At 44.2% G+C, this 24,796-nt stretch overlaps 2 protein-coding genes across 3 annotated transcripts in view; both read left to right on the top strand.

Moving 5' to 3' along the window:
- LOC117501362 (cilia- and flagella-associated protein 70-like) overlaps positions 1 to 4,473 on the top strand; it is a 148,936-nt gene extending 144,463 nt beyond the window's left edge. For both annotated transcript variants that reach the window (XM_034160224.1, XM_034160232.1), the window contains exon 9: positions 4,099 to 4,473. In XM_034160224.1, coding sequence (XP_034016115.1) covers positions 4,099 to 4,299 — 201 coding nt within the window. In that variant the 3' untranslated portion in view covers positions 4,300 to 4,473. The remainder of the gene's footprint in view (positions 1 to 4,098) is intronic.
- Positions 4,474 to 8,105: 3,632 nt separating this feature from the next.
- LOC117504572 (cilia- and flagella-associated protein 70-like) overlaps positions 8,106 to 24,796 on the top strand; it is a 46,076-nt gene continuing 29,385 nt past the window's right edge. The window contains exons 1-3 of the mRNA XM_034164045.1: positions 8,106 to 8,137; positions 13,227 to 13,281; positions 23,863 to 24,045. Of these exons, the coding sequence (XP_034019936.1) occupies positions 8,106 to 8,137; positions 13,227 to 13,281; positions 23,863 to 24,045 (270 nt within the window). The remainder of the gene's footprint in view (positions 8,138 to 13,226; positions 13,282 to 23,862; positions 24,046 to 24,796) is intronic.

Here is a 24,796-nt window from a genome sequence, read left to right on the forward strand (position 1 = left end):
AACATTCATCTCTACCTCACACAATTTTTTTTACTTAAAGGCTGTTGCCAAACAAAACAGAACCGCACTGATTTTAAAAGTTCACAGCTCATACAGTCAGATTCAGCACACTGAGCAGCAGTGTTGCCAGATGTACGATAATTATCATACTTGTACGATAGTTTTGCCCTCTGTGCGATCAATAATGGGAAAAAATCCAAAATGTACGATAATTTCAGTTGGTTGCCCAAACACGCATCTCTCTCTGACACCCAAGAATCATTTCGCAGGCGTTGCACTCAGGCGGCATCAAAGACACGCCACACACAGGGCTGCTGCTAGCTTTGGCCGCCCGAGACAAAGTCATTTGAAAGCCCACCCCCTCTCCATACAAAGTAATGAGTTCCCAATTCTCGGCCCTGCCCCTCCCTCCCTGGGCCCGAGACAACTGACCTGTAATGTAGACTGTTTTGGCTGCACATGCACACATACGTAGCTTAGCCCACCCCCGTCACCATCACTACACACACACACAACTTTTGAGCCTAGCAGCTAAGCGAGAAGAGAGAAACTGTCAACACGACGTAAAAAGAAAAGTTCCTAAATGAGTTCAGAAAATGAAGAGGAGGGTGAAAGTGGAGGAGAGAAGAGAAAGGCAGAATCTGAAGACCAACGTAAAAGTAAGCATAGGCCACAGACATATTGGACAGAGTGGGAGAAAGATCCCAAATTTTCTGGATGGCTGAAACCTGTCCCGGGAAATGATGCTAAAGCAGGGGTGGGCAATCATGTGCCATGAAGGGCTGAAGCACTACAGGTTTTCCTTGCTACCAATCACCTCAGCAGGTGATTTCATTAATGTTCAGGTGTTTCAGCAGGTGATTTCATTAATGTTCAGGTGTTTCAGCAGGTGATTTCATTGACAACCAGGTGGTTATGTTCAAGGGAGAAGCTCATCAGCAACCCACCTGCTGAGGTGATTGGTTGCCGGGAAAACCTGCAGTATCTCGGCCCTCGTTGCCCACCCCTGTGCTAAGGCATATTGCCATTGTTGCAACCTTCAAATGGTAGCAGAGAGCACAGTTTTGAAAAACCACGAAAAGTCGAAGAAGCATTCAGAAAAAAGAAACATCTGGCACCATCTCAGAAGTCGATAGCATACTGCCTACAAAAACCACACGCAAAACCAAAACTAGATGAGGCTGTGAAGAGTGCCGAGATCAAACTTGCAGGCTTCATGGCAGAGCACAATGTGGCTATGAGAAATTCCCACCATTTGGTCTTAGTCTTGAAGGACATTTTCAAAGACTCACAAATTGTCCAAAACATAACCCTTGGACACACGAAAGCGACTGCCATAACAAACCATGTAATTGGCGATTGTTATGCCGAGAGCCTTGCTGAAACTCTGAAAATGAAGAAATTTAGCGTTTTGATTGATGAGTCAACTGACATTAGCAATGTGAAAACACTGTGTGTCGTGGTGCGTTTTTTTTTGATGAGGGACCACAGAGAATTCAGACAAGGTTTTGGAAACTGGTACAGCTCTTCTCCAACACAGGCGACCACAGACTTGCAAGAGAGGGAGCCACTGAGGAACAACTATACACAGAGATGATCAAGTCATTCACGGATGCAGGTGAACCACTTGAAAACATTGTGGGCTTCGGGTCAGATGGCTGCAACACAGTGATGGGGAAACATAACTCTGTCTCTAGCCGCCTCAGGAGTGATTTTCCAGGCATCACAGTGCAGCGTTGTGTGTGCCATTCGCTGCACCTTTGCGCAAGTGAGGCATGCAAACAGTTCCCTCGCAGGAGTGAGGATTTAGCTAGAGACATTTATGGGTACTTCAGAAACAGTGCAAAACGCATCGCGCAGCTACGAGAGTTTCAAGACTTCTGCCAAGTTCAGCCCCACAAAATGCTGAAGCCTGCACAGACTCGATGGCTGTCACTGAATGACGTAGTGAAACGTGTGTCTTTGCAATGGGATGCTCTCCGCCTGTTCTTCACAGATCAGTGGCTTGAGGCCAGACTTACCTCTGCAGAGGCAATCTTCAATTCCCTAAATGACCCGTCTCTGCGCCTTTTCTATTATTTCCTCGAGTGGGTGCTACCAAAATTCACAGACCTCAATCAGCACTTTCAGAGTGAAAAAGTGGTAACCACTTATTGATGAGGAAAGTCTGCAAGACTTACAAAGATCTGTTGCTGACTTTCATGGACAGGGACTATGTGATGCGCACTCCACTGAAAGACATTGATATCAGAAATGGCCCAAAGGTCACACTCAGCTCAGTGTACCTGGGCATTAAAGTGATGCAGCATATGCAGCAGGGAAACATTTCCCCAGCCAACCTGACAGACTTCTTTGTGCGCTGCCAGAATTTCCTTCAGATTGCCTGCGGGGAAATCAAGAAAAGATTTGATTTTGATGATGCCCTCTTAACCCACCTTGCATGCCTGTCTCCTGCCACTGCAAATGATGCAAACGCACGCACTCAGCATCCGTCTCTGCTCCCCCTCATGCAGCAGGTGCCATGCTTGATTGACACTTCAGATACCGTTCGTCTTCAAGCCATTGATGACCAATGGAGAAGATTGCCCCTCGTGGGTTTGAGTGAAGATACGAAAGCAATGGATGTGGATGAATTTTGGAATCACGTCTCTAAGGTGGAGGATTTACTGGGGGTTGCCATATTCAGTGAACTGGGAAAGTTTGCCCTGGATGTGCTCATCTTTCCACACTCCAATGCATCATGCGAGCGAGTTTTTTCCAAAGTGAATTTAATCAACACAAAACCACGAAATCGGCTCATTACAGACACTCTCAGCGGACTTGTGCACAGTTCAGAGTGTGTGAGGAATGCTGGTGGGTGTCACGCCTTTCAACCTACAAACACTATGCTGCGGTCCATGACTGCGTCCAATCTCTACAGATTCCCCAACCAACAACATCTGCACAAGTGGCCAAGGCATCGGATGATGACACCGACCTCGAGGTTGATTTTGACTCTTTCTAGTCTGGTAACTAACACGTTTGTGTCCCTTCACAGAAAAAAAAAAAAATCTTTCTAGTCTGTTAGTGCATTTGCTTGTGCATTTGCGTTCTTTTTGTGCCATATTTTCCCCATTACTATAGGGATATTGTGAATTGCTGTTTAAAAATGTGACATAAAATTCTTTGGAAATTAAAAGAAATGCTAAAATAGCTACTCTGTATGCGTTTTGTTTGTGTACGATAATTTCTCCCAAAATACGATAATTTTGAGGTTTTGGTGCGATAGTTGCATATTTCCTATCTGGCAACACTGCTGAGCAGCAGCAGTCCATTCAACAAACTCATCCATTGGAATAAGCTGGTGGGTTAACCAGTGACAGGCAAAAGGTCATGCTGAACCAAGACACCAAGATAAAAGATAAAATAGATTCAATAAATGAGTGATTAAAGAGGGGCAAGAGAGTTCTATCAATGTGGAAAATATAACAGCTTTACTCAAACTGATTCCCCTTCTTATACACAGCTTCACCGTTTGTCTCCAAGGTTATCTTACTGTCAATGAGTGTTCCAAAAGCTTCATATTTTCCACACACTCCGCTGTCTGACCCTCTATGAGCGTGTGTTCGTGAGCCCTGAGACGTTTTCTGATATCAGTGCAGACCTTTTGTTTTAGAAATGTTCATCTGAAGGAAGGGTCGGTCACACCGTTCATCAAAGTCCTAGCTGACTGGGCCCTGGCCGCTTTCCTCCTCTTGAAGCAAGATGACCATAACAGAGTCATCTGCCCAAAATAAATCTGTCTTCCCTGCTGCTGCGACACCTTTTTATAAAGGATGAAGAAGAGACTGGACAGCACACAACCCTGGAGGAACAGATCCAATCAGACAGTGTCCCATTGACTCGCCCTCTTTGTTAAAAGTGAACGGCCACAAAAGCAAAAAGCACTTTGACAAAAAGTCACTGCTGGACTTTTCACCCGAATGAAAAATATCCTCATCTTTTAATATTGTGAAATCTCCTGCCTCGCGATCGTGTCACACCCCTAAGGCAGAGTTACAGCTTGTTTCAGTGTTGTAGTGAGAAAGCTAAATCTCTGTTTTTGCTGTGTGTTTGCAGTCGGACGAGGAGGATCCTCAGGTCTCTTCTCATGGCGTGGCGTTCGTGGACGTGGGCCTGCTGTTATGCCCGGGAGTGTCACGCATCCGTGGCGCATACAGCGTTCATCCATCCTCTGAGAGCGAGCTGCTGAACAATGTACTCATACGTACACATTTAAACATTTTTGTTTCACTCAAGTTTGATCTTGATTTATTTTAATTGTATTTATTTATTTATTTGATAAAATACAATTCTTCATGTACTGTTTTTGGGCTTTGAACGTACAGGCCAGTTCTACACCTCCTTCCCACTCAGTTCTTTTTTCTTCAAGACTTTCTTACCTTCTCCATCACCATTTAAGCATTTCTGTCTTTGTACTTGCATTTTCTTTGCTATTTTACCATAAGATCCCCCATCTCTGCTTATCATACTCTATCCCAGGGGTGGCCAACTTCGGTCCTCGAGAGCCACATTCCTGACACTCTTAGTTGTCTCCCTGCTCCAACACACCTGAATCCAATTTCAGAGGTATGCCCCCCCCACCTTCTGACATATGTGTGTGTACTTGAAACATGCTATGCCAGTCTTATGTGCAAACCATGTCAGAATAGTATCTTTGTTTCTGCAAGTTTGTATTTTTAGCAGCATTGACTTGTTTCCAACACCTGGTTCTTGTTTGTCACATTCAGAATTTTCTGGGACTGCATTTGCCCAGATTTGAAACCAAAAATAGTTGCCTCTAGGGACTAGTGTCTACACATAAGTATCAATGGACCATATACTATTTGACTAAATTCTGAAAGTTAGAAAAGGAAATCAGAAAAGCTATCTGGGACCTCAGAAAGCCCATCTGCAATTATTACTTGATCTCCAAAATCAGTCTATACAAGCGAAATTATGTTCAGTATGAGTGTTGTCATTAGTGCCACTTCGAAAATTAAATTCATGATAAGTAATTTATCCTAAACTTATGATCTGTTGTTTTTTCAAACTTATGCAAAAACAAATCTTGAGAAAAAAAAATACAGTATGTGATAGTTAATAATTATTAAGAGCCTGTTCTTTCATATTTATGAATACATTTTACCACATTGCAGTTGTTTTTTTTAATGAAAACTCAACCTATCATTCTTTTTGAGTTCTACACGTGGTGATACCTTATTTACACCAGGATGTTAATAAAATCAATGCTGGCTATTCTCAGAATAAAGTACTTATATCCACAGTTTCAAATTGTATAAGTCAAATGGTGTCCACTTTATGGTCTTCTCAAAACATTAAAATTACTCTTCTGGATGCTCAGAATGCATCTGTGCTTATCTAGAAACTGTTGGTTTCTGGGGGCCTAAAGCGGCCCCCAGACCCCCGGCCTATGGGCCTCACACTTGGTCCCCCCCAGTTTCTAGTTCTAAATTGCGCCTTTGTCCTTGTCTGCCCAAGTTCTCTGTTATTTTCTTGATTCTCACAATACGTGAACTTAAAATTATGAAAATGTTCATCTAATTTTGTTTTTTTCTTCTGCTGTTTGATGGTTCTTTAATACATTTACTGCATGTGTTCATGGTTCACTTCAGAAAATCACCCTGTTCATTATTGGCAAATGAATGTTGTTGTTCTGCATTTTTTTTTATTTTATTTTTTTGTTTTTTTAACAACTCATTCCCACTATTGACAGATTTCTGTGGAGGCCAGAACTTACATCGTTATTGAGATTGCCTTAGATAAACCACTGGTACCCAGAAAGTCTGAGGAGGAGCTGACCAGAAGGTAAAATATTTCATAAATCAAGAAGGTCAAATATCCAGGGTTTTCACGTATCCCATAATCCCTTGCGTGCCAGAGAGTCGCTGCAGTCAAAACAACATAGAGAATCCACATGATGGCAATTGTAAATAAATATTATACTACAAAAATGTATTTTTATGCTTTTCATCACGTTAATAAGAGACTGCTGCATGATACCCTGAAAACTTGCTAAAACAATTATAACGAATAATCCGTGTCTGCTACGTTTAATCTGCGTGGAATTTAATAAACACAAACCGAATTTCAGACATATATATTAGTCTGGAACAAAGAGGACAAACAGTGTTGAAAAGAACAATAATCAAGACATTAAAGAGCAAACTTCACTTTCCCCAGATCGACATGATCAGGAAGCGATTGTAGCTCACAGCAGCTCCCACTGAAAATAACGGAGAGACAGACTGTGATTCTCACGTTTACATAAAACAAACACAGTAACAACGTCTATAAACCCAGAGAATATATTCATGAGAGTTTTAGGCACAATATAAAAATAGTTTTATGTTGTCATGTTAATGCTGTTGTCCGTGTGTTAAAGTGCAGCATGTGTCAGGGTTCGTTTAGTTCCTTGCCTTGGCAAGGAACTAAACGCCGAATCAAGAAGGGGTAATGGGTACCTGTTGCGGACCGTAATGCGTTTAGTCCCCGAAAATCGATGCAGGGGCGAAGGGATCTGTCCTTCTTTCCAACAAAAAGACAGATCAGGAGGTGAGGGGACCTTCTCCTTGACCTTTACACAGGGAGGAACCGAGGAACTAAGGCACCCCTTGAGACAGGCTTCGCGCCATTGAGTGATCGCATCGGTCTGCCAGTCGATTCTGGGATTGTGTCTAAAAACCTACGGGTGGCCTAGAACCAAGGGGGAAGAAGATGGGATAACATAAAACTGGATGGATTCACGGTGATTCCCTGACACCACTAGTGTAACTGGAACAGTGCGATGAGTGACAGTAGGCAGGGGCGTGCCGTCAAGAGCATGCACGGACAGTGAGGAAGGTAGTGCCTCTAGTGGTATCAGTTTTAGACACAAAAGCGGCATCAATAAAATTGCCCTCGGCTCCCGTATCATTTAGAGCCGGGATCGAGAGCGTTTCATTGTTGAAACAAAGTGTGGCCGGGATTTGGGTGTGATGTGAACCCACACCCGTGAATCTGGCTTGGCTCACCCACAGCCCGGATCCTACGGATGAGCGGGGTCTTTTGCCTGAACCGGGCAGGTGCTAAGGCTGTGCCCCTTAGCACTACAATAGAGACATTCCCCAGATGCCAGTCTCTGTTTACGTTCTTCTGGGGGCAATCTGGCCCTGCCAAGATGCATAGGTTCGCCAGCAGGGGTTGCTGGCGTAGCTGAGGAGGGCTCGACGGAGCTTGGAAGAAGTGGACCTGGTGTGTGTCGAGGTGAGGGGCGAGCGGAAAAGTCCCGGTCAGCCCGGCTGCCCTTATCCCGGCGCCGCTCCCTCATGCAGTTATCTAGCCTAATGACTAAAGAAATGAGTGAGTCCAGATCCCTCAGCTCATCCCGGACCACCAGTTCATCTTTCAGCACTTCATTAAGGCCATTAATGAACACACTCCGGAGTGCCGCGCTGTTCCAATCGGCCTCTGCCGCTAATACGTGGAAATCTACTGCATATTCAGCAGCGCTGCACAAACCCTGTTTCAGATTTAACAGCTGTTGGGACACGGAATCCCTCCGGGCGGGATGGTCGAATACTAAACGGAATTCCTTGGAAAACGCTGCAAAAGAACCGAGCAGCGGGGAGTCGTTACTCCAGAGCGCGGTCGCCCACGTGCGCGCGTCTCCACGGAGTAAATTAATGATGTACGCCACCTTACTTCTATCAGAGCTATATTGTGATGGACATTGATCAAAAACCAGAGAACACTGCATCAGAAATTCAGTACACGTATCAACACAACCCTCAAACGGTTCTAGGTGACAAATGAATGGTTCGGGTGGCGCCGCAGAGGCAATGCTGGAGGATGAGGAGGTGATCATTTGGGCTGGAGCAGCAGGAGGAGGTGTCAGTGTGTGTCGGACTGCAAGCTGTGACAGCTGGGAGGAAAGGTCTGAGAGGAGAGTATCAGAATGTTTGATGTGGTCTGTCAGTGAGCGCACGTGATCTGCTATGGAGTCCACAGCTTGCTGGAGCTCCCCAAGGTACTCGCCCTGGAGTTGTAACGCCTGCTGAAAATGATCTGCCCCCTCTGGGTCCATGATGTGGCCAGAAACTCCTGTCAGGGTTCGGGCGTGAGTGGACAACAAACCCAGAAGCGGGGAGCAGAGAGTGAGATGTCAAACATGGGTTTATTACCACAGACGATGGTACAGAGTGTTCAAAAAGTGTAATGCAGTCTAGCTGTGTGGAGACCGGCCCGCTCAGCAGTGGAACCAGGAGTACTACAGCCCAGATAACTTCAGTCCTGTAGAACGGATCCGGAGCCAGGTGGCCGCCTGCAAGCTGTTGACGCCGTCTGGAGGAAACACACAGATGAGTGAGTACTGAGCTTAATTGGCTTTTTGTCCAGAAAATAATCACAGTCAATATGCAACAGTTATCTTAGCTGAATCCTGTGTGTTGGAAGGAGCTGAAGCTGAAGAGAAAAAGCTGTGGCAAAACACCGCTAGTGAAAAAAGTCTCTGACAGACTGCAGGTCAAAAATAGCTGAGAGCTAAGCAAGAATCTTAGATCAATCCAGAAATATACTGCGTAGGAACGCACAAGAAAGGGGCCAGTTACCATGGAAGGTTAGCTGAGCTTCTGGTGAAGATGGAGTGCAGAGCCCAGGTTTATATACAGATGTTGATGAGATATGGAACAGGTGTGTCAATCAGCTTGCAGCGCGCCACCTGTGCAGAGCAGAGGAGAAAAAGCAGCAGCAGCAGAAAACAGCAAAGCAGGCAGCCCACGACAGTGTGATCACAGCGTCTCAATGCAGTTCTCAATGTTAGAGATCTCACAGCACGGCGACCTCTCAGAGGTTTTGCGGGATTTGAAACCTGAAAAGGGTGGATTGGACAAATCCTGTGTCGTGTGTGCAGTGGTTTAAGTGTGCCCTGACCCTAAGGATCATATCTACCACATCTAATGTCACAACCTCAGTTGCATTCCCTTAGATTCACACCTTATGTCCTTTGTTAGGGCCTCTTTATACATAACATGATTGAAGCTGACTGGTGCACATAGGAGGAATTGCATGCCGCTTGCCGCCTCAAACGCCTTGTACAGCTGTCACCACAACTGTTCGCACACACCAGTGGCTGAAAGAGAGAGAGCGCCCTGTGAGTGTCTATTCAATCCCTCTCTCGACAGGTGTCGGCCAAATTCCAGGTGTCACACATGAACATCCAACACTGCCTGCTGGGCACTTAGAAAAGGCGGGGTTATTTGCACTCCTGGCACGATAGTGGAGTGCAGATGACCACATTCCAGCTGTCTTTGAAAATTGTCTAAGTGCCACATGAGTGTGCATTAGTAAGAAACACACACGGGTGTGACTGTGCCGAACTTCCCTCCTCCCCCTGCACACACACACACACAAGTGGCATGTAAGAGTGAAGTGGACTGGCACCTCCCTACCTAGCTGACCAAATTAAACCTTACGTACCGGCCCGGGCTTTACGTTCTCAGGGTGCAGGACTACTTTGTGTCTTTAGGGTGAATAAGAAGTCTGTGGGTCACAGAGCTTTCTCTTATTGTGCCCCTGTTCTGTGGAATGATCTCCCGGCATCAATAAAACAATCAGATTCTGTGGAGACTTTCAAGTCCAGACTTAAGACGCACTTATTTTCCCTTTCATATGGCTAGCATACTGGTACAGTTTTGTTTTATGCTTTTTACTCTTTTAATTCATGTTATTAGTAATTTGAGCGGGCCGCGGCCTCAACTTTACCTAAATTCTGGTCTTTTAGTGAAGTTTAGGGCTAGTGGCCGGCAATCACCTTAGTATTTCTCTGTTTTTCTTGTTGATTAATTCTGACAAATTATACAGTATTTTTTGTCTTTCTGATGCCTGATTCTGTTTTATCTCTCTGTTTAAGGTGCAGCTCCATCCAGAGATGGGAGTTGTATTTGTGTTGGAGACCCTCCTGTCCTGTGCACCAACAGCAATTCTTGTATATTCATCCGTGAATTGTTCTGTGAATTATTTCTGTAATTTATGTTTGTATCATGGCCCAAGCAGAGGGTCACCCCTTTCAGTCTGGTCTGCTTGAGGTTTCTTCCTCAGAGGGAGTTTTTCCTTATCACTGTTGCTCTGGGGGTTGGTAAGGTTAGACCTTAACTGTGTGAAACGCTTTGAGGCAACTCTGGTGTGATTCCTTTAACTTTAACTAGTAATGACTTCATGACTTTCTTTGCTAATAAAATTTTAACTATTAGAGAAAAAATTACTCATAACCATCCCAAAGATGTATCGTTATCTTTGGCTGCTTTCAGTGATGCCGGTATTTGGTTAGACTCTTTCTCTCAGATTGTTCTGTCTGAGTTATTTTCATTAGTTACTTCCTCCAAACCATCAACATGTCTATTAGACCCCATTCCTACCAGGCTACTCAAGGAAGCCCTACCATTAATTAATGTTTCAATCTTAAATATGATCAATCTGTCTTTATTAGTTGGCTATGTACCACAGGCTTTTAAGGTGGCAGTAATTAAACCATTACTTAAAAAGCCATCACTTGACCCAGCTATCTTAGCTAATTATAGGCCAATCTCCAACCTTCCTTTTCTCTCAAAAATTCTTGAAAGGGTAGTTGTAAAACAGCTAACTGATCATCTGCAGAGGAATGGTCTATTTGAAGAGTTTCAGTCAGGTTTTAGAATTCATCATAGTACAGAAACAGCATTAGTGAAGGTTACAAATGATCTTCTTATGGCCTCAGACAGTGGACTCATCTCTGTGCTTGTTCTGTTAGACCTCAGTGCTGCTTTTGATACTGTTGACCATAAAATTTTATTACAGAGATTAGAGCATGCCATAGGTATTAAAGGCACTGCGCTGCGGTGGTTTGAATCATATTTGTCTAATAGATTACAATTTGTTCATGTAAATGGGGAATCTTCTTCACAGACTAAGATTAATTATGGAGTTCCACAAGGTTCTGTGCTAGGACCAATTTTATTCACTTTATACATGCTTCCCTTAGGCAGTATTATTAGACAGCATTGCTTAAATTTTCATTGTTACGCAGATGATACCCAGCTTTATCTATCCATGAAGCCAGAGGACACACACCAATTAGCTAAACTGCAGGATTGTCTTACAGACATAAAGACATGGATGACCTCTAATTTCCTGCTTTTAAACTCAGATAAAACTGAAGTTATTGTACTTGGCCCCACAAATCTTAGAAACATGGTGTCTAACCAGATCCTTACTCTGGATGGCATTACCCTGACCTCTAGTAATACTGTGAGAAATCTTGAAGTCATTTTTGATCAGGATATGTCATTCAATGCACATATTAAACAAATATGTAGGACTGCTTTTTTGCATTTGCGCAATATCTCTAAAATTAGAAAGGTCTTGTCTCAGAGTGATGCTGAAAAACTAATTCATGCATTTATTTCCTCTAGGCTGGACTATTGTAATTCATTATTATCAGGTTGTCCTAAAAGTTCCCTGAAAAGCCTTCAGTTAATTCAAAATGCTGCAGCTAGAGTACTGACGGGGACTAGAAGGAGAGAGCATATCTCACCCATATTGGCCTCTCTTCATTGGCTTCCTGTTAATTCTAGAATAGAATTTAAAATTCTTCTTCTTACTTATAAGGTTTTGAATAATCAGGTCCCATCTTATCTTAGGGACCTCATAGTACCATATCACCCCAATAGAGCGCTTCGCTGTCAGACTGCAGGCTTACTTGTAGTTCCTAGGGTTTGTAAGAGTAGAATGGGAGGCAGAGCCTTCAGCTTTCAGGCTCCTCTCCTGTGGAACCAGCTCCCAATTCGGATCAGGGAGACAGACACCCTCTCTACTTTTAAGATTAGGCTTAAAACTTTCCTTTTTGCTAAAGCTTATAGTTAGGGCTGGATCAGGTGACCCTGAACCATCCCTTAGTTATGCTGCTATAGACTTAGACTGCTGGGGGGTTCCCATGATGCACTGTTTCTTTCTCTTTTTGCTCTGTATGCACCACTCTGCATTTAATCATTAGTGATTGATCTCTGCTCTCTTCCACAGCATGTCTTTTTCCTGGTTCTCTCCCTCAGCCCCAACCAGTCCCAGCAGAAGACTGCCCCTCCCTGAGCCTGGTTCTGCTGGAGGTTTCTTCCTGTTAAAAGGGAGTTTTTCCTTCCCACTGTCGCCAAGTGCTTGCTCACAGGGGGTCGTTTTGACCGTTGGGGTTTTTCTGTAATTATTGTATGGCTTTTGCCTTACAATATAAAGTGCCTTGGGGCAACTGTTTGTTGTGATTTGGCGCTATATAAATAAAATTGATTTGATTTGATTTGATTCTCACTATATAAAGGAAAATAAATTGAAATTGAAAAATTGAAGTGTGTGTATCCCCTCCCCCCAACACAAATGGCTTGTGGAGTGTGTCTCCCCCCCAAACACACACACACCATGATCCAACATTGTGGCCGAGTGCGATTGCTGTCCAGCGCAGGGCGCATCTGGAACAGTGATCGCTGTGTCCTGCAACTCAGATGATTACTCAAGGAGGGCGTGGCACGGCATGAAATTAATGAGCCGGCCGGGCAGGCTGGTGTCACTTCCACCACGTAAATTGTTGTTTACATGACAGACAGAAAGAGTGGAAATTAAGTAAAACAAATTAGGATGAAGGCGTGAACTCATTCATGTGTGATTGCATTGCTCATGCGCTTTGCTGGACATGACGGCGCATATCAACTTAAAAAAAAGCTGGACCTGACCGTGCACGCAAGGTTACATTAAACACACAGACAGACGGATGCGGGACAAAAATAATAATACATACAACAAGAACTACAGAGAGTGAGCCTTTTTTCTGTGAGCTGATGAGGTCCACAGACAAAGGTGGGCGTGTCTCTGCGACCTGCAGCTGTTCAGATATCTGTGTTGAGACAAGAGCCCGGCTCTTCATGAGACGAGTGCACAAAACCGGCGCCGTGGTATCGTGCATGCCTGTCCAACCGTGCATCCCTCCTGACAGCAGGTGGAATGTTTTGTGGTTCCTCATTTCATTTTTTGTTCGCAAATTTTCAGACTGTTTCTGCTTCTTTCGCCCAACTTTGTGTTATGTGTAAAGGGACCCTTAAGGATCACTCTTTTTTAAAAGATAATTTAATCAGTGTAATTTATATGAGTATGAGCGATAGTGTGCTGAGGTGTGTTTGTTTTTTTTACAGAGTGAAGGATCTGATCCCTCCCAAACCTCCAATTTCAGAGCTTACAGCAGAGAAGGCAAACCACAGACACACACACACACACACACACACACTTTGCACTGGGGGGAGCATTGCATTAACTACTTATAGGGGTGGGGGAAAAATGATACTTATAATATCACAGTAATTAATTATATGATATAAGAATATACACTCAACAAAAATATAAACGCAACACTTTTGGTTTTGCTCCCATTTTGTATGAGATGAACTCAAAGATCTAAAACTTTTTCCACATACACAATATCACCATTTCCCTAAAATATTGTTCACAAACCAGTCTAAATCTGTGATAGTGAGCACTTCTCCTTTGCTGAGATAATCCATCCCACCTCACAGGTGTGACATATCAAGATGCTGATTAGACACCATGATTAGTGCACAGGTGTGCCTTAGACTGCCCACAATAAAAGGCCACTCTGAAAGGTGCAGTTTTGTTTTACTGGGGGGGGGATACCAGTCAGTATCTGGTGTGACCACCATTTGCCTCATGCAGTGCAACACTTCTCCTTCGCATAGAGTTGATCAGGTTGTCAATTGTGGCCTGTGGAATGTTGGTCCACTCCTCTTCAATGGCTGTGCGAAGTTGCTGGATATTGGCAGGAACTGGTACACGCTGTCGTATACGCCGGTCCAGAGCATCCCAAACATGCTCAATGGGTGACATGTCCGGTGAGTATGCCGGCCATGCAAGAACTGTGACATTTTCAGCTTCCAAGAATTGTGTACAGATCCTTGCAACATGGGGCCGTGCATTATCCTGCTGCAACATGAGGTGATGTTCTTGGATGTATGGCACAACAATGGGCCTCAGGATCTCGTCACGGTATCTCTGTGCATTCAAAATGCCATCAATAAAATGCACCTGTGTTCTTTGTCCATAACAGACGCCTGCCCATACCATAAGCCCACCGCCACCATGGGCCACTCAACCCACAACATTGACATCAGAAAACCGCTCACCCACACGACGCCACACACGCTGTCTGCCATCTGCCTTGGACAGTGTGAACCGGGATTCATCCGTGAAGAGAACACCTCTCCAACGTGCCAAACGCCAGCGAATGTGAGCATTTGCCCACTCAAGTCGGTTACGACGACGAACTGGAGTCAGGTCGAGACCCCGATGAGGACGACGAGCATGCAGATGAGCTTCCCTGAGACGGTTTCTGACAGTTTGTGCAGAAATTCTTTGGTTATGCAAACCGATTGTTTCAGCAGCTGTCCGAGTGGCTGGTCTCAGACGATCTTGGAGGTGAACATGCTGGATGTGGAGGTCCTGGGCTGGTGTGGTTACACGTGGTCTGTGGTTGTGAGGCTGGTTGGATGTACTGCCAAATTCTCTGAAACGCCTTTGGAGACGGCTTATGGTAGAGAAATGAACATTCAATACACGAGCAACAGCTCTGGTTGACATTCCTGCTGTCAGCATGCCAACTGCATGCTCCCTCAAATCTTGCAACATCTGTGGCATTGTGCTGTGTGATAAAACTGCACCTTTCAGAGTGGCCTTTTATTGTGGGCAGTCTAAGGCACACCTGTGCACTAATCATGGTGTCTAATCAGCATCTTGATATGTCACACCTGTGAGGTGGGATGGATTATCTCAGCAAAGGAGAAGTGCTCACTATCACAGATTTAGACTGGTTTGTGAACAATATTTGAGGGAAATGGTGATATTGTGTATGTGGAAAAAGTTTTAGATCTTTGAGTTCATCTCATACAAAATGGGAGCAAAACCAAAAGTGTTGTTGTGTGGGCCGCAAGAAGAGGATGTACTGCTGGCCCACCACCAAAGGGCGCCCTGCCTGAAGTGCGGGCTTCAGGCACGAGAGGGCGCTGCCGCCACGGACACAGCCGGGAGTGACAGCTGTCATGTTGTGGCTGGCGTGCCTGGCTGGCTTTTGTGTGTCTTTTGTTTGTCTTTTGGTTTTCCTCCCAGGTGGTGCGCATTTGGGACTGAGTGGCTGTGTAGCTGAGTTTATCAGGACCTCACCCTGATCACCTGAGGCTGATCACCTGCGGCTCGTCAGGACTCACAGCTGTGGTGCATCTACATGGATTGGAACATGGTGGCATTTAAGACTGGAGTACACAGTGTGTATTTGCCAGAGACTCGACCTTGTGACCACACGGGTGAGATCGTCGTCTCAAGAGCCATCTCATCATCAGTGGATGCAGAGAACGTCCAGGTTTGATGCATGGTCTGTGAAAGAGGAGGGGGTGAGGTCTCACGCTCGTCAGCACACTTCCTGAGGTACGTTAGATTTTGTGACTAACATTAGTACAGTCAGTAAATGTGGTGTCCCTCACACCTTATTATATTGAGCTGTATGTTGGTCGTTTAAATCAGCTTCCACTGCAGTGGAGTTTTGTGAACAGGGTGTTCTATGCCTGCAGGGTGGGAAGCTGATTTGCAATTAAGCCAGGAAGTGTTTGCTGTTTGTACACCTTTGAGTGGTCTCTCTGTGTGTTGAGTGTGGACTCACATAATGATTTCTTCTTTCACAGACTCGGTTTGTCGCGGCCACCTGGGGGGTGTCGGCGGGGTCCTTGGGTCCAAACTGGTTCTGGCTCCGGACCGTTAGCGCTGCTGGGAGCGCACCGCAATCCACCACGCCAGACCGCGCACTTTTATATTTTTCACATCACTGTTATGTTTATTAAACTCTGTTATCCTTTGTACCATGCTCTGCTTATTTCATACTGGGTCCTTCAAACGCTGGTCGGTTCTCCGGGCTGCGTCCGACACATAACATGTCACTCATTAATTCCTGACAGCTGTCACACATTCTTCATCATCGCACTCCATAAAGACCAGACGTCATCTCCACCTCATCGCCGAGATATCATACTTCATTGGAGGTAATATCCTCAGCCGTTTGTGTCTTTTGTAATATATCTGTATATTGTGAGTGTTTGCAGGAGTACCGGTTCCTTTTTCTGTGGAGGCTGAGTGAGTGCAGGACGGCACTCTTTTCCCCTGAGGAATCACTGCGGTACTCTGCAACATATTGAGTGAGAGGTGGAGGTGGCATTCCCACCGCTGTTGTTACTGGGTGTACACACACCCACACTTGACTGTCTTTGTTCTTCGCCAGCAGTACCAGATCCGACAGTCGGGGACGGTGATCACCTGGGAATTCGGGACTTGGCGGCTCCAGTATTCACCAGATTCTGTGGGGGCGGAAATCGTGTGGTTCCGGCTCTTCTCAGGACAGACGTCTTCTATCCTCGAGCCTGCCCACACGTCACCTTTGTAATTTGACTGTAATTATATTCTGAGATTGTCTGTATGTTCGTTGTGCATGTTTCACAACATTAAATTGTTACCTTTTGGCTCATCTATTGACCGTTCATTTGCGCCCCCTGTTGTGGGTCCGTGTCACTACACTTTCACAACAAATGTTGCGTTTATATTTTTGTTGTGTGTGTATATATATATATATATATATATATATATATATATATATATATATATATATATATATAATTCTAATTAAATTGCTTATTTAAAAAGTGAAAAGAATATACTCCTGATTTTCTTCATCAGAGTATTACTTGATGTCACCTCTGTTTCAAACAAACACAAGAAAAACAGGATTTCCCCACATATCAAACTGAGCACTGTTTAGTATGTACTTTAAGGAGTGGCAGCCAAATAGTAATAATAAAGATGGGGCAAGTCTTTATTTATTGGTGAAACGGCTGAGATGTACCAACCATTTGTGAGCCAAACACAGGCTGTGCCAATGCCTATTAGTCCAGGCACACTATACTGTTCAGCAGTGTGGCCTTCATAGAAGAAGAAGAGAAGAGCCTATGAACATTGTCATTACCCATCCAAATTACAGTTAGACACAAGGCACTAGGAGCTCAACTCTAGATGTAGAGACACTGCCTTGGTCAGACGCAGAGAAAGGAGTAGACCCTAAATGAGCTTTTAGGGTTATGGTTAGCCAAACCTTTTCAGCCTGAGACTCGGGCAAGGACGGTCACATTTCTCCCCTCTCCTCTCCTCCTTTCTGCTCTCTATCTCTGCTGCGACCTTCAAAGTCCCAGCTTCACCAGACTGTGAATTCTTCAAATTATGATTTTTTATTAACTATGGAATTCATCAGGTCTCTCAACGCCATTGACACCATTTGTTTTCGACAAGGAGATCAGGGTTTGGGGACCCTGCGTGCCCTGAAATTACTCATAACCATCCCAAAGACGTATCATTATCTTTGGCTGCTTTCAGTGATGCCGGTATTTGGTTAGACTCTTTCTCTCCGATTGTTCTGTCTGAGTTATTCTCATTAGTTACTTCATCCAAACCATCAACATGTTTATTAGACCCCATTCCTACCAGGCTGCTCAAGGAAGTCCTACCATTATTTAATGCTTCGATCTTAAATATGATCAATCTATCTTTGTTAGTTGGCTATGTACCACAGGCTTTTAAGGTGGCAGTAATTAAACCATTACTTAAAAAGCCATCACTTGACCCAGCTATCTTAGCTAATTATAGGCCAATCTCCAACCTTCCTTTTCTCTCAAAAAATCTTGAAAGGGTAGTTGTAAAACAGCTAACTGATCATCTGCAGAGGAATGGTCTATTTGAAGAGTTTCAGTCAGGTTTTAGAATTCATCATAGTACAGAAACAGCATTAGTGAAGGTTACAAATGATCTTCTTATGGCCTCGGACAGTGGACTCATCTCTGTGCTTGTTCTGTTAGACCTCAGTGCTGCTTTTGATACTGTTGACCATAAAATTTTATTACAGAGATTAGAGCATGCCATAGGTATTAAAGGCACTGCGCTGCGGTGGTTTGAATCATATTTGTCTAATAGATTACAATTTGTTCATGTAAATGGGGAATCTTCTTCACAGACTAAAGTTAATTATGGAGTTCCACAAGGTTCTGTGCTAGGACCAATTTTATTCACTTTATACATGCTTCCCTTAGGCAGTATTATTAGACGGTATTGCTTAAATTTTCATTGTTACGCAGATGATACCCAGCTTTATCTATCCATGAAGCCAGAGGACACACACCAATTAGCTAAACTGCAGGATTGTCTTACAGACATAAAGACATGGATGACCTCTAATTTCCTGCTTTTAAACTCAGATAAAACTGAAGTTATTGTACTTGGCCCCACAAATCTTAGAAACATGGTGTCTAACCAGATCCTTACTCTGGATGGCATTACCCTGACCTCTAGTAATACTGTGAGAAATCTTGGAGTCATTTTTGATCAGGATATGTCATTCAAAGCGCATATTAAACAAATATGTAGGACTGCCTTTTTGCATTTACGCAATATCTCTAAAATCAGAAAGGTCTTGTCTCAGAGTGATGCTGAAAAACTAATTCATGCATTTATTTCCTCTAGGCTGGACTATTGTAATTCATTATTATCAGGTTGTCCTAAAAGTTCCCTAAAAAGCCTTCAGTTAATTCAAAATGCTGCAGCTAGAGTACTGACGGGGACTAGAAGGAGAGAGCATATCTCACCCATATTGGCCTCTCTTCATTGGCTTCCTGTTAATTCTAGAATAGAATTTAAAATTCTTCTTCTTACTTATAAGGTTTTGAATAATCAGGTCCCATCTTATCTTAGGGACCTCGTAGTACCATATCACCCCAATAGAGCGCTTCGCTCTCAGACTGCAGGCTTACTTGTAGTTCCTAGGGTTTGTAAGAGTAGAATGGGAGGCAGAGCCTTCAGCTTTCAGGCTCCTCTCCTGTGGAACCAGCTCCCAATTCAGATCAGGGAGACAGACACCCTCTCTACTTTTAAGATTAGGCTTAAAACTTTCCTTTTTGCTAAAGCTTATAGTTAGGGCTGGATCAGGTGACCCTGAACCATCCCTTAGTTATGCTGCTATAGACGTAGACTGCTGGGGGGTTCCCATGATGCACTGTTTCTTTCTCTTTTTGCTCTGTATGCACCACTCTGCATTTAATCATTAGTGATCGATCTCTGCTCCCCTCCACAGCATGTCTTTTTCCTGGTTCTCTCCCTCAGCCCCAACCAGTCCCAGCAGAAGACTGCCCCTCCCTGAGCCTGGTTCTGCTGGAGGTTTCTTCCTGTTAAAAGGGAGTTTTTCCTTCCCACTGTAGCCAAGTGCTTGCTCACAGGGGGTCGTTTTGACCGTTGGGGTTTTACATAATTATTGTATGGCCTTGCCTTACAATATAAAGCGCCTTGGGGCAACTGTTTGTTGTGATTTGGCGCTATATAAAAAAATTGATTGATTGATTGATTGATGGAACCTACCCAGCGGGCTTTGCTCTCGATGCCTGAGAGAATGGAGTGTGACATGTGGCACCACTCTCTGTGGAAGACGTTGAGGATTCATTTGTATTCGCTTTTATGGTGGGAGGTTTGGTGCTGATTGGTATAGGTATTGAATATTAGCAAGACGGCTGCTTCCAGAATTTTGTCCCCTCATCAGTCCGTCATAATTAATGACGGCCACTGGTGCTGTTGCCCAACAGGGTGCCGGTGGAAATTGGGCTACTGCTGGGTGAAGATGACGACGAAGAGGAGGAGAACGTTTCAATAAACAGCGCGAGAAGAAGAAAACTAGAAGGGTGGAAATGAGAGTGGGGACTTTGAATGTTGGTGGTATGACTGGTAAAGGGAGAGAGCTGGCTGATATGATGGAGAGGAGAAAGGTAGACATATTGTGTGTGCAAGAGACCAAGTGGAAGGGAAGTAAGAGCAGGAGCATCGGCGGTGGCTACAAGTTGTTGTACCATGGTGAGGACAGGAAGATAAATGGTGTTGAGGTCATTTTAAAGGAAGAGTATGTTAAAAGTGTGTTGGAGGTTAAGTGAGTGTCTGACAGGGTGATGAGTGTGAAGTTGGAAATTGAAGGGGTGATGATGAATATCATCAGTGCATATGCCCCACAGGTAGGTTGTGAGATGAAGGAGAAAGAAGATTTCTGGAGTGTGTTAGATGAGGTGGTGGAGAGTGTGCCTAAGCATGAAAGAGTGGTGATAGGAGCAGACTTCAATGGGCATGTTGGTGAAGGGAACAGAGGTGATGAGGAAGTAATGGTCAGATATGGTATCAAGGATAGGAATGGGGAAGGACAGATGGTAGTTGATTTTGCAAAAAGGATTGAAATGGCTGTGGTGAATACCTACTTTTAAAAAAGGGAGGAGCACAGGGTAACATATAAGAGTGGAGGAAGGTGCACACAGGTGGACTAGATTCTTTATAGGAGATGCAAGCTAAAAGAAATCAGAGACTGTAAGGTGGTGGCAGGAGAGAGTGTCGTTAGACAGCATAGGATGGTTGTTTGTAGGATGACTTTAGAGGTAAAGAAAAAGAAGAGAGTGAGAGCTCAACAAAGGATTAGATGGTGGAAGCTGAAGGAGGAAGACTGTTGTGTGAAATTTAGTGAGCAGGTGAGAGAAACACTGGTTGGAGGGGAAGCAATTTTGGACATCTGGAAAAGTACTGCAGATGTGGTGAGGGAGACAGCTAGGACAGTACTGGGTATGACATCTGGACAGTGGAAGGAAGACAAGGAGACTTGGTGGTGGAATGAAGAGGTCCAGGAAAGCATAAGGAGAAAGAGGTTGGCGAAAACATTTTGGGATAGTCGGAGAGATGAAGAAAGTAGACAGGAGTACAAGGAGATGAGGTGTAAGGCGAAAAGAGAAGTGGCAAAAGCAAATGAAAAGGCATATTGCGAGCTGTACAAGAAGTTGAATAGTAAGGAAGGAGAAAAGGACTTGTACTGATTGGCCAAGCAAAGGGACAGTGCTGGTAAGGATGTGCAGGAGGTTAGGGTGGTAAAAGATGCACATGGTAATGTGGTGACGAATGAGGAGTGTGTGCTGAGAAGGTGGAGGGAATATTTTGAAGAGCTGATGAATAAAGAAAATGAGCGAGAGAAAAGGCTGGATGATGTGGTGAGAGTAAATCAGGAAGTACAAGAGATTAGCAAGGAAGAAGTGAGGGCTGCTATGAAGAGGATGAAGAGTGGAAAGGCAGTTGGTCCAGATGGCATTCCAGTGGAGGCATGGAAATGTCAAGGAGAGATGGCAGTAGAGTTTCTAACCAGATTGTTTAATAAAATCTTGGAAAGTGAGAGGATGCCTGAGGAGTGGAGACGAAGTGTGTTGGTTCCTATTGTCAAGAACAAGGGTGATGTGCAGAGCTGCAGTAACTACAGAGGCATAAAGTTGATCAGCCACAGCATGAAGTTATGGGAAAGAGTAGTAGAAGCTAGGCTTAGAAAACAGGTGAAGATCTGTGAGCAGCAATATGGTTTCATGTCAAGAAAGAGCGCTACAGATGCAATGTTTGCTCTGAGAATACTGTTGGAGTACAGAGTACAGAAAAGGCCAGAAAGAGTTACATTGTGTGTTTGTGGACTTAGAAAAAGCTTATGATAGGGTGCCAAGAGAAGAGCTGTGGTATTGTATGAGGAAGTCTGGAGTGGCAGAGAAGTATGTTAGGGTAATGCAGGACATGTACAAGAATAGTGTGACAGCGGTGAGATGCGCAGTCGGAATGACAGACTCATTCAAGGTGGAGGTGGGATTACACCAAAGATCAGCTCTGAGTTCTTTCTTGTTTGCAGTGGTGATGGACAGGTTGACCGATGAGATCAGACAGGAGTCCCCATGGACTATGATATTTGCAGATGACATTGTGATCTGTAGTGAGAGTCGAGAGCAAGTTGAGTCTAGTCTGGGGAAGTGGAGATATGCTTTGGAGAGAAGGGGAATGAAAGTCAGTAGAAGCAAGACTGAGTACATGTGTGTGAATGAGAGGGAGCCCAGTGGAATAGTGCAGTTACAAGGAGTAGAAGTGGTGAAAATAGATGAGTTTAAATATTTGGGGTCAACTGTTCAAAGTAATGGAGAGTGTGGTAGAGAGGTGATGAAGAGAGTCCAGGCAGGGTGGAGTGGGTGGAGAAAGGTGGCAGGAGTGATTTGTGACCGAAGAATATCAGCAAGAGTGAAGGTGAAAGTTTACAAGACAGTAGTGAGACCAGTTATGTTGTACGGCTTAGAGACGGTGGCACTAACAAAAAGAAGGAGGCAGAGCTGAAGATGTTGAGATTGTCTTTGGGAGTGACAAGAATGGACAAGATTAGGAATGAACATATCAGAGGGACAGCTCAGGTGGGACGGTTTGGAGACAAAGTCAGAGAGGCGAGATTGAGATGGTTTGGACATGTGCAGAGGAGGGACCCAGGATATATAGGGAGAACGATGCTGAGGATGGAGCCACCAGGCAGGAGGAGAAGAGGGAGGCTAAAGAGGAGGTTTATGGATGTGCTGAGGGAGGACATGCAGGTGGTTGGTGTGACAGAGGAAGATACAGAGGACAGGGTGAGATGGAAACGATTGATCTGCTGTGGCGACCCCAACGGGAACAGCCGAAAGACAAAGAAGAAGAAGAAGATCTGTCTGTCATAATTAATGAGTTGGGCAATGCTGTGTAATCTCAGACTGCGTGAACTCTTGAACTCAAACGCTAAATGGATTCAATCTCGGAGCAAATCACTGCATTGCAAAGGAATTGTACTGCTGAGGACCAGAGAATATTCTTCATAAATTTGGACTCTCCTGAAGGCCAAATTCCCTGCTCTTCCCCCAGAAGGATCTACAGCCTTGGTGAAGGAATTCGCCCCCCCCCCCCCCCCAGCCTGCTGTTGCCTAGCAACATCAGATTTTACACACACGGACAGAAATTGACAGAAATTTAACTCATCTGCACACAACGCATGTCTGCCTCCCTCCATCCCTATTACCCCCCCGTGTCTCTCCACTCCCCCCACCCTGGCTTCCTCCGTGCCACCTCGAAGGCAGCGCGGTTTTTACTGCTGCAGCCTTCAACCCCCAGGCTGGGCGCCGCGGGCCCCTCCTGCTGCGGCCTTCACCCACTTTGCCTCAATTCGGAAGACGGACTACTTCAAATTTAGTGCACATAAACAATGTCAAATGTATATGTGTTGTCTTTAATTTTGATGTGTGCCATTATTATGGTAAACAAGTAATAATTGTGGATTAATTGCTGTATCTTGTCTGAGGCAATTGGAGTGTAAACGTAATTGCCCTTTTTTGGGATCAATAAAGTTGTCTGAAGTCTGAAGTCTAAATGACCATGTTTTTGATTGTGGGAGGAAATGGGAGGAAATCCACACAGACACGGGGAGAACATGCAGACTCCACACAGACAGGACGGGAAGCCATCCCGCCAACATCTACCACCATCTGCAGGCTTGGCAGCTGTGTTCAACTCAGTATCCAATTTTCACACTGCACAAAGACAAACATTAACCCAAGATATCAAGAAGAGTTAGCCTGCCTGATACAGTATGGCAGGCATCATAATACACCAATCAAGCAAACATTGCCCAAGTGCAATGCAATCTTTTTATGTAACCAAGTCTTGGGTTGTAAAAGACACAGGCAGCAGTTTATTTAAAAAATGCTTGAAGGAAAATAAATTAGGCCTGCTGTGTTGTGGTGACTGGTAATCTCAATGTAATGGATGCCCCCTTGGAGAATACTGGCTACACCTCGGAACCATAATCTCTTGACCTCTCATACATGTTGTTATTTTATCTAGGTGGAGCAGAATTTTCACTATGAAGTAAGCAATGTGGTGGCCAGTGTTTTGGACCAGTATGAGGAATTGTTTGGAACCAGAGGTGAGGAATCAGAATATTGCACCAAGGAGCAAATGAAGGTTCAACTGATGGCAGCGCTTAATGTTTCTGGGAGATACTTTACCTTCAAGGAGCAGATGAAGGTCTGGACAACTGCTTACTTTCTGACACTTCTCTTTTCAGGTGTTAATTTACTCTTAATTTCTGTCATTAGCATGACCCTTTTGATTTTGCTTCATGTGACACCTGAAACATGTGCTTGCATTTGACATCACAAATATAACATCAAACTGTAACTCCTGGATGTTACGGTGAAGAGACAATCTGGATCTTTTAAAACAAGCTTATACATTTTTACGCTCCATCGCTGCTTTACTTAATATTCTTTTTAGTTTTTAATGAAACATCTTTATAAATCCTTTTAAAATGATCCATTATTAGTCAGTTCTTTCCATACTAATCATATATATATATATATATATATACAACCCCTGGCAAAAATGATGGAATCACCGGCCTCGGAGGATGTTCATTCAGTTGTTTAATTTTGTAGAAAAAAAGCAGATCACAGACATGACACAAAACTAAAGTCATTTCAAATGGCAACTTTCTGGCTTTAAGAAACACTATAAGAAATCAGGAAAAAAAATTGTGGCAGTCAGTAATGGTTACTTTTATAGACCTAGCAGAGGGAAAAATATGGAATCACTCAATTCAGCTTGCAGTCTCTGAGTCATGGACTTAATGAGTGACAAACAGTACTCTTCATCAATCTGGCTCCAACTTTCTCTGATTGCTGTTGCCAGATCAGCTTTGCAGGTTGGAGCCTTGTCATGGACCATTTTCTTCAACTTCCACCAAAGATTTTCAATTGGATTAAGATCCGGACTATTT

Source organism: Thalassophryne amazonica, chromosome 2 (genome assembly GCF_902500255.1).
Source record: "Thalassophryne amazonica chromosome 2, fThaAma1.1, whole genome shotgun sequence".
Classification (NCBI taxonomy): domain Eukaryota; kingdom Metazoa; phylum Chordata; class Actinopteri; order Batrachoidiformes; family Batrachoididae; genus Thalassophryne; species Thalassophryne amazonica.